Below are 9,827 nucleotides of genomic sequence, written 5' to 3' on the forward strand. Positions count from 1 at the left end.
AAAAAAAAAAAAAAAAAAAAAAAAAAAAAAAAAAAAAAAAAAAAAAAAAAGAAGTTAATCAGTATAGCACGTCAGCAATTGCTAGAGGTCAAGTAAGTTGTAGTCTTCAGTTAATTGAAGCTGGGGCTAGCCATAAGTGGGTAGGATGTTGAGTAAATGGAAACTGGTTGCTTGATGACATTTGTGTTACTCGACGTGCATTCATCTGATTTTTATTCCAATGAAGACCCTTGACCTCATCTTATGTTTGGGTTATCATTCTATATTCTGGCATGTTGCGATCTAAAATCTAGGATGGCTGCACACATTTGATTTAATCAATAAACTTTGGGCACATCCTCTATGTTCAAACTCTCCAGCTTGTTACTAAATAAATGAACTGCAATTCAATCGAATCACCTTAAATTTATCAGATGAAATTAAATTTGGTGGCTTTCAAATTGATTCTTTGTTTTGTGATTCTCAGTATCTATTCCTCCCCCTTCCCCTTCCCCCCCAAACTATGAGAGTGATGATGATCATAATCTTTTTGTTTCTCTTTATTAGAGCCTTCTGCAAAGGTTAAAGAGGAAAATCTTGATGTCATGCACAAGTCTAAAATAAAAGGGAATCATTCAGTTGCTGGAGCTGAAATTTCTGCTCTCAAAACATCTAAAAAGGTAAAAGCTTTTGGCAATAATGTTGGTCCTATTCTGGAATCTGAGAGAATTCAAGGATCCAATAACGGTAATCGAAAAAGGAAACTGAAGTCTTCTCCATTTAAGGTAAGGATGGATTGCAAGCATAATTTTTCTGGTTCTAAATTGCTGCTATATCTTTTAAATCATTTGTCTGTTGCGGAATGAATTTTGACAATATGGAAATTTATGGTCACAGATCTCAGCTAAAGATGAAGTTAACAGTGATTCTCGTGTCGGTGACACTCTGAAAATCAAGGTGTGGCTCCTATTTGGTCATTGTTTTAAAAGAGTACCCTTACTATTCTATCTTAATACTTTATTCTTGATATGAACAAGGAAATTCAAATGAACTCACATTTTGAATGAGTGAATTTAGTTATCCTATTTATAGTCCTTTTTTCTTTTTGAACATGAATCTATTGATGGATGAAAAGATAGAAAAATGTTCTTCAGGCTCTCAAAGGGAGTGAAAAGAAAACCAAACAACCAAACAAAGTAAAAGTCTCAAGATATTCAATGTTCTTAAACATTGAATAAGAAAATGCCTTAGAAGATCTCAACAAGCCAAAGAACCAAAGAAAACCACTTCGGCCTGTGTGGTTTTCAAACCGACAAGTGAAACTGATTAGATTACAAAAAAATTTGAAGTATCTACGGCAACCCCTCACTCTCATGAATAGAAAGTTTATTGTAATTAAATTTTGAACTCTCAAGTTTTCAATCCCTCAAGTGAGGGAGAGTGTTAAAAATATAATTAACTTTATCAACCCATCCGCTTATAGTTTTGGATTAATTGGTGGTTTTGCTTGTCCAAATTTTTTTATTGGAAGTTAAGAAAACTTACAAAAGGAAGATGACAAGGCATCAACCCTACTAAAACTGATTGGATTACTAATGATTTTATAGTTACTGTTCATCAAGCTAATCTGAAAAAGCTATCACCTTAGGCCCTATTCGTTTTTTCAATGAGGTAAATGAAATTCTACTTGAGGAAAACATTTAACAGCTACTCTAGGAAGTCACAAGTCATGCCAACATGAGCTTAGCTTAACAGTTAAAGTATCCTTACTCTTCTAAGTGGTTGAGGGTCTAATCTCCACCGATGATCTTACATTCTAATAAAAAAGAAGTCATAAGTCATAGAACACCTAAGAATATCTGGCTCAGCAACGTTCCAACACTTTAGAATGCCACTGCAAAACCATAGACTCTGGAGCATTTTTGTTTCCAAGCTATCGAGAGTAATCCATACTTCTAAATCATCAAATAGCCGTATGAAGATGGAATCTTCTTGCAGAGATGGGATCCCAAAATAACACTTGAAAAATGAATCTATGTCCTATCTTTCTGGACTACACCATTGACAACATTTTTACAATATTAACCACTTCCATCTTAACATGCTAGCCATGAGGATATTAGTGTCACCATCAGACTTAAGTTTTGAAATGAGTCTTCTCTCTTCTAGCATTGACAACTTTGTGGAAGTAGGCATTCCAATTGAGATTAATAGAAAAATGTTGCAGCTACCATTTTTTTTGGTGTAGTCCACTCCAACAAGAGACCGTGAATGATATACTAAGTCACAGAATATGTAAGAAAAGAGTTATTCTCTCTGAAAATGTACTGATTTGTTTCCACCCATGTAAGCCTCATAAAAGCTCTAAATGCAATGCACACATTTAAAGAATCTAGCCTCATTTTTAAACCACCAAATGGACAGGGCTTGAACTACCAATCCTTAGTATGACTAGGACAGTAAGTAGAAACCCTAAAAGAGTTCATTTCTCCTTTGTGTTTACTTCGTAGATTTTGATTTTCCATTGTCTTGTATGTTTTTAGTAAAGGCTCTATGTTAAGAATTTTGTTTGCAAATAGCTCTTGCACCTGTACACTTCGTCACCTCCCCCCCAATTTCATAGTTTTTTATTTTGTTTTAGGCTGCAGATGAAGCAAAAAGTTCTGTTGGTAAAGTTAAGCGTTCGCCTCATAATGCTGGGCTTGCAAAGTCTGGAAAATTATCAAAACCTCTAGATCATCACTCATCTTCCAGTACCGATCATAAAAGAGAAGATGGTGACTATGCTTTATCCACAGCACAAGTTCCATCAACTAATCCAATCAGCTTACCTACTGAAGTAAGGAGCAGGCGGAAGATGAACCTGTGGAAGTCACAAAGAGATTCAAAGACTTCAGATAACACTTCGATTGATCGACTTAATAGACCTGCTCAATCAATAGATGATAGACCAAATGATCTCAAGGTTAAATATTTATGGTCATGACATATTTTTTCTTGGATTCTGGATTCTGTATCATATACTGTGTATGTTTATAATTGCAGGAGCAGCATTCTAATTGTCTATCTTGGCATAAATTGCGTAGATGGTGTGTTTATGAGTGGTTCTATAGTGCAATTGATTTCCCATGGTTTGCCAAATGTGAGTTCGTAGAGTACTTAAATCACGTTGGATTAGGTCATATTCCTAGATTGACACGTGTCGAGTGGGGTGTTATTCGAAGGTATTTTCTTTCAACTTGTCCATTTTGTATCCCGTTAACTCATTTGGAGACATTTTCTATAGAAGGCCAAATTTTCTAGTTCTGCTTTGATTCAGTTCCCTTGGGAGGCCACGGAGATTCTCTGCTCAATTCTTGAAGGAAGAAAAACAGAAGCTAAATCAATATAGGGAATCTGTTAGGAAACACTATGCTGAACTTTGTGCAGGCACAAGGGAAGGACTTCCAACTGATTTAGCTCGGCCATTATCTGTTGGACAGCGTGTTATTGCCATTCATCCAAAAACAAGAGAGATCCATGATGGAAGTGTACTTACTGTTGATTATAGCAGGTGTCGTGTTCAATTTGACCGGCCTGAACTTGGGGTTGAATTTGTGATGGTAATTATGTTTTCATGCGTGGTTTATTTTTATATCATCTTATTTGTTCATTTGAGAATTGAGACTGCTGTAGATCTTTACAATTTCATATGGGCGTTTTCATCCACAAGTGCTAAAGATTCCCAATTAAAACAACTGTTTAAACTACATGTTAGAATTACAAAGCCACTGTTTCCTACACGATTTGTTAATTTTAGACGATGATCATGGGCATTACACTTTGCTGACCATTGGTATTCTTTGCCACGGAAATCACTTCTTATTGATTGTTTTATATTTAGTTATGTATGGCACTGTTTATATTTGTCTTCTTCATCACACAGGATATCGAGTGTATGCCTTTAAATCCAGTTGAAAACATGCCTGCAAATTTGTCAAGACATGGTGTGACACTTGGTAAAATATTTGGGAACCTCAACGAGGTCAAGATTAATGGCTTACTGAATGAGGCGAAGATTGAAGAATATATGAAATCAACCAGTAATGATAAACTTGATAGCACTGATGGTTCTGTGTTTGTTTCCCCCATCAACAAATTAATTAAACAAGCAAAGGTTAGTATTCTGTTGTTTTTTTAATTATATGATACGGGTTAGAAACTTATTTTGTGCTCATTTCTCCACCAGTCATCACATAAGCATGCTAATATGCAACTAGAAGGTTGCAAAGGTCATATTTTCATTAATATAAAATTATAGATTATGTAATAGGATTCTTTTTTCTACATTTTAGACATGGATAATTGGATTCCATTATATGCATGCTTTGAACTGGAAGAGCTGAATGTCACTGATAGAACTCCTTCAAATATAGGCAATTCGACCTTACCTAGAACTTTTAGAGGAATTCATTAGAATCAAGTATTCTTGCAGATGATGTCCATGAAGCATTCCAAACACCATGCTAAGGAAGTTACAAAAAAAAACCCCTTCTAAGTTGTACAAAAAGAATTTAGATTGTTGTTACTAAGAGCACATAAAATTTGTGCCAAGAGTTAAGAGCAATAAAAAGGAGAATATGCAAAAATTGACACAAGGATTTGTGTAGTCGTCAAAGATTCTACTGGTCATTTGAAGCGATCAATGTCAAGACTTAAGAGAAGGCTCGGATATCATGTAGTCATAGAGTTTTCTCCTCTTTTGAAGGGGTCATCAACCGAATTGAGGAGGCTGTTCATGTTTAGGGAAAGAGCAGTGTGCCAATGGCAGTTGAGAACCGTGAAATTCCAAAATAGTTAGGAAAACGGTAATTTAAGAGAAATAACTTTGTAGAGGAAGAGAAGGTTGCAAGCTCTCCAGCAAAAGGTGGGTCAAAGAGGTGGGCCTGAAAGGGGGAGTTATCTCCTAAAGTCTTCATTTGTTTAAATAGGTCCACAAGGAAGTAAGAATCTGGGTGAGGGGTGGGGGCACTGGCTTCAAGGTTAGTGTTCCTCCTAACGAGGAATAGAAGGGCATTCCTCATGGGACGAGTAGCCGTTTAGGGGAACTTGGGGTTGTTAGTGGGTGGAAAAACGTCAAGCCAAATGACAAATCATCTTAATATCCATCTTTTCCTTGGAGGAGGGTTTTTTTTTCTCTCTCTTCTTTTGGGATAGAAGACTTTTTGAGGACAAAATTTTGAATTAGGTAATTGGGAGTTACGAAAATATGTTCTATGGACAATGTAAATCATAAAAGACTTAGAATACGTTTAAGTCATGGCAGACCTCTACATAGGGATTGATTATCATATGGGTCCAGTTGGTAACTAAATGTAGTAGGGCCAAACAGTCATTCTATAATAATTTAGTTAGAAACTGAATTGCCAGGCACCAATCAGTACTGGACGGGGTTTATTATCAATGAGAATGTATTGGTATTTTTTTCTCTTTCTACCGGTGATTATCTGCAAGAACGCTGTACTCTTTTGGTTTGATCTCTTATCTTTAAGAGATAAGACCTTATCTCATAATTTTGTTCATTGGCCACTTTTATTTCTCTCCTTTAGTTGGACCTAGTTGGATAAGTTCTTCTGTACCTATTCCATTGTATATACATTTATAATCTACGTCAGTTGAAGGTCTTTTATATTATGATTTCTAATCCTCCTAGATATTCTTCAGTCATTTATATTATGATTTCTGATCCCCCGAGATATTCTTCAGTCATTTATATTATGATTTCTGATCCCCCTAGATATTCTTCAGTCATTCCGCTGACTAATTCACTTAGTTCCATGGATAACAAAGACTCATCTTAATACTGGGGTTTTGGGATGACTGAGTTTGACATAAAAATGCTTACTCTACAATAATGCCAAGGCATTATCATTGACCTGCCTTGATGTAGAACATCTACAGAGTATTCGATCCTTAATTTCAAGAATTTTATAACTGATAAGGAGTTGTTCGTGGCCAGGTTGACCTTGGGTGCTCTAATCTACAAGCTAAATTTGGGCTTAGTGAGACTGTCGGTATTCAACAGGAGGCAAGTTCCCAATCTTCTGCCCTTGCTCAAATTCAAGCAAAAGAAGCTGATGTTCATGCGCTTTCTGAATTGTCACGTGCACTTAGCAAGAAGGTAGTACATTATATTAGCTTCATATTATCAACTTTATGTAAGGATTTTGATTGTAAGAAATCAACTGTGTTATACTGCAGTATCAAAGAGAGATTAAAATTCGAGAGGATTATCTCTCTCCTATGTCCCACAATGGATTAATTCCCAAAACTTTGCATACCTCCAATCTTCCTGACTACCTCCGTTTGACCCTAACTAATTACCATTATTCATTAATAGTATCTTAATAATATTCACAATATATTGTCTTTAATATTCTAACACTTCATTTATCCTACGCTGGTGGAGACTAGGTTGAAAGGCAGAACTCTATTTTGCTAACCTTAACCTCAAATTCGAATGTCTTTTAGCCTGACCGATACATGCTGAAATTTAGGAGGTGGTAGTGTCTGAATTGAAGCGCTTGAATGATGAGGTGTTGGAAAACCAAATAAGTGGAGACAACTTGCTCAAGGATTCAGAGAACTTTAAGAAGCAATATGCTGCTGTGCTATTACAGTTGAATGAAGTTAATGAACAGGCACGAGTTTTGATGAACCCATTTCCAGTTTCATCCCTTTTTTTTTTTTATTCAATTGCTTATTTTTCTCGGTATGTATAGGTTTCCTCTGCTTTGTATTGCTTGAGGCAGCGCAATACATATCAAGGGACTTTACCATTGATGTTCCTCAAGCCAGTGCATGATATGGGCGACTCTTGCTCTCATGCTCAAGAACCCAGTTCCCATGTGGCTGAAATTGTGGGAAGTTCCAGAGCAAAGGCTCAAACAATGATCGATGAGGCAATGCAGGTTTAATCTTTACTATTGTCTAACCATTTTGAGCATCGGCTGGTCGGTCTTTAGAAATTACAAGTACTCTATCTTGCGCGGGATGTCAATGTCAAAAATGGACATGCTTGTCTAATCGATTGTTAAGTCTATTAGTTTTAAATATTAAAGAATTTAGTAGCATGAATTAGTTCTAATATAACAAACTAATAGATCGCATAAATCAAATTTCTATAAGAAAGATCTATAAAGCAAAAACACAGATTTATGGATGTATATTTTAATCTTTACATTTGTAAAGTTTCGTCAATTTGTTGAAAGCGTCCAAGTCCTAAATGCATCCTTCAGAGTCCATGTTGGAGATCTCTTTTCCTCTAGATTTTGTGCCTCCTCTGACTTCATCCACTGTTAACAATCATTTCAGGCAATTCTAGCTCTGAAAAAAGGAGAAAGTAATTTGGAGAATATCGAAGAAGCCATTGATTTTGTAAGTAATAGACTCTCAGTGGATGATTTGGCCTTGCCAACTGTGAGATCAACAGCTGCAGATACTAGTAATTCCCCTCCAGTATCTCAGAATCATTTCAACGTGTGTACATCAAACCCATCTATTGCTGATCATGTAGTTGGTCCCAAGTCCAATGGCCTATCCGACAAGACTGAAGTGGAGATCCCTTCAGAACTTATTGCACACTGTGTAGCCACTTTACTCATGATTCAGGTAAATGGAGCTTCATTTCAGTCCTCCTTTGAATTGTGTTTTCTTTCTTGGCATAACGTTGTTGAGCCAATTATCTAATGATTCACCGATTTGTTTGGGATTTTCTGTTCTGCATAATTAAGAAAATTATGATTTGGGCTGTTTATTCATCACTAACTGTTTCATACAGTTCAAATTACCAGAGATGGAGTGTTATACTGTTGTGATCTTGCATAATATTGGTTGTGAATCATGTAAATAATAGTCAACTATGAACTTTTGGGCCGTTTGGTTCTTCTACTCATGCATGATGATATTAATTTTAGATCTCCAAATCCTGATTGTTGCTAAAAACATGCAGAAATGCACAGAAAGACAGTTTCCACCATCTGATGTTGCTCAGGTATTGGATTCTGCCGTCAGTGGTTTGCAGCCTTGTTGTCCTCAGAACCTTCCACTATATGCGGAGATCCAGAAATGCATGGGAATTATAAGGAGCCAGATACTTGCGCTCATACCCACATAGGTTCGAATCTACTTCCCTTGTATTAAAACAAATTGAAATCGTGAGTAAATACGTCTTAGATAATATATTTTGACCTCACTTTTTGAATTATAAATGTGTATCTCTTTGGCTATCAGTTTTCTTTGTTCACTGTACCATAGACTGGAATTATGTATAAATCATTATAGTTTGAGCAAAATGTAGTTTCATTGAATGAATTCACTCCACCTGCTTCTGCATTAGTCGCATTCTTATTTACTTGTCGCTTCCTGATTTTGGCATTAGATTATGCTTAGGATAAACCCTTTGGATTAGAAGTCTAGAATATCAAATATAGTAGAAAATTCATTGGAGTAGAAGAAGACCCATTTAAGCATGGAATTCTAGAATGATCAAATAGGTAATAGTAAGTATTCAAGCAATTGGATTACAAGAAAGTAGAAGCTAAAAGCATTCTTTTGCTAGAGAAATCAAGTCAATCAAATGTTTAAGATTCGTGAATCTGAGACTCAAATAATCCTCTTAACAAATATCAGGAACAGCAACCCTGTAGGGCTCAATAGCTTCTTGATTCAAAACACAGCATTTTAACTCCTTTCAGGTTATTCCCCAATCCAACCTTTTGAAAACTGAATATCTCCAGTTGTGTTAGTTGTGTTTCTGCTCACAATTTCAACTTCTTTTTGGGTCTTTTCCCAACGCCACACCCGGAATCCTCAACGATCTGCAGTAAAATCACCACAGGTTTATCATGGAGAAATATATAGAACCAACACCCAGAATACACAGCTTAAAACAAAACATTGAAGGGATTTCAACCTTTTTTTGCCTTTTATTCTTCTTAGTTTTCTTGTTCTTGTTCTTCTTGTTCTTCTTGTTCTTGTTCTTCTGTTTTTTAGGCTCAGAATTCATGGCTTCCCCATCGTCAAAAGAGGCCTACATCATCACCATCATCATCATCATCATCCTCCGTTAAATTAGTAGTTCTAGAATGATAAAAAGGGCAAGGAATCCTGAAAGGAAAAACCTCAGGGTCATCGAAAGTGTCCACATGGCGAATATTTGTGCCAGAACCTGAATATAGAGAAGAAAAGGAAAGTTGATTAGTAGTAGTAGTAAATTTATGGTCTATGTTCTTCATGATCTCTACAAAAGCAACCTTCCTTGCAACAACAAGAAGAAAAACAGAGACAAGAAAAAGGGGGTGGGGAATACGAACTGGAGAGAACAGAGGCCTTGGCATTCCGAACGGCGAGCTCCAAAATCTGGGGATTGATAGAAGACAAACCATTAGGATCTTGATGCAGTTTCCTGTCGAGAAACTTGGCGAGAGCCGCCGCCTTGTTTGTCTTCAATGGACCACCAGGATGAGCCAACCTTGGAATTCAAAGAGCCATTGAATTTAGGGATGAACAGAAAGAGAAACCCTAGGGAGTGGGGTGGGGAGGGAGAGATGAAGAAGAAGAAACCTGGGGTGAGATCTGGAGGAAGTGGGTTGGGATGGGAGTGGCGCGAATTTGCTGCCCCGTAAAGCTCGTCTTTCTTCTTCGCTAAGATCCTCCATCATCCTCCTATTATTATTATGCCCTTATTACTTTATGGATTTTCTCTCAAATCTGCAGACGGATGCTTTCTTTCTGCGCCTTTTACCGCATCGCCCTCTTCCCTCCTTCCTCTTCTCTATTGGGGATGACCGGGAAAACTCCATTTTGTC

At 36.7% G+C, this 9,827-nt stretch overlaps 2 protein-coding genes across 5 annotated transcripts in view; one reads left to right on the forward strand and one right to left on the reverse strand.

Annotated features, from left to right (window-relative positions):
- LOC111457900 (protein ALWAYS EARLY 3-like) overlaps positions 1-8,331 on the forward strand; it is a 15,282-nt gene extending 6,951 nt beyond the window's left edge. For 2 of the 3 annotated variants that reach the window (XM_023100340.1, XM_023100343.1), the window contains 11 exons: positions 547-764; positions 877-936; positions 2,621-2,944; positions 3,025-3,203; positions 3,299-3,581; positions 3,905-4,135; positions 5,978-6,139; positions 6,516-6,659; positions 6,741-6,929; positions 7,333-7,629; positions 7,970-8,331. In XM_023100340.1, coding sequence (XP_022956108.1) covers positions 547-764; positions 877-936; positions 2,621-2,944; positions 3,025-3,203; positions 3,299-3,581; positions 3,905-4,135; positions 5,978-6,139; positions 6,516-6,659; positions 6,741-6,929; positions 7,333-7,629; positions 7,970-8,134 — 2,252 coding nt within the window. In that variant the 3' untranslated portion in view covers positions 8,135-8,331. The remainder of the gene's footprint in view (positions 1-546; positions 765-876; positions 937-2,620; positions 2,945-3,024; positions 3,204-3,298; positions 3,582-3,904; positions 4,136-5,977; positions 6,140-6,515; positions 6,660-6,740; positions 6,930-7,332; positions 7,630-7,969) is intronic. The other variant, XM_023100342.1, reaches the window with a different exon arrangement.
- A 138-nt stretch (positions 8,332-8,469) lies between these two features.
- LOC111457905 lies at positions 8,470-9,827 on the reverse strand. Of its 2 annotated transcripts, none has more exons than XM_023100351.1 (5): positions 9,583-9,827; positions 9,333-9,490; positions 9,141-9,187; positions 8,938-9,049; positions 8,470-8,839 (listed from the first exon to the last, which is right to left on the reverse strand). In XM_023100351.1, exons 1-5 carry the CDS (start codon positions 9,678-9,680, stop codon positions 8,778-8,780), a joined length of 477 nt encoding a protein of 158 aa, XP_022956119.1. In that variant the 5' UTR covers positions 9,681-9,827; the 3' UTR covers positions 8,470-8,777. The 2 variants fall into 2 exon arrangements, with proteins under 2 accessions (XP_022956119.1, XP_022956118.1); XM_023100350.1 differs by having other exon boundaries at positions 8,470-8,837; positions 8,933-9,049.

Source organism: Cucurbita moschata, unplaced genomic scaffold, assembly GCF_002738365.1.
Source record: "Cucurbita moschata cultivar Rifu unplaced genomic scaffold, Cmos_1.0 Cmo_Scf00020, whole genome shotgun sequence".
Classification (NCBI taxonomy): Eukaryota; Viridiplantae; Streptophyta; class Magnoliopsida; order Cucurbitales; family Cucurbitaceae; genus Cucurbita; species Cucurbita moschata.

Bases quoted from the DNA above. Each gene is read 5' to 3' on its own strand.
- LOC111457905 (XM_023100350.1), bottom strand. From the start codon at position 9,680: ATGATGGAGGATCTTAGCGAAGAAGAAAGACGAGCTTTACGGGGCAGC. The intron at 9,491-9,582 runs GTTTCTTCTTCT...TTGAATTCCAAG, and splicing joins TCCTCCAGATCTCACCCCAG to GTTGGCTCATCCTGGTGGTC. The intron at 8,838-8,932 runs GTTGAAATCCCT...ATTTTACTGCAG, and splicing joins AGAATAAAAGGCAAAAAAAG to ATCGTTGAGGATTCCGGGTG.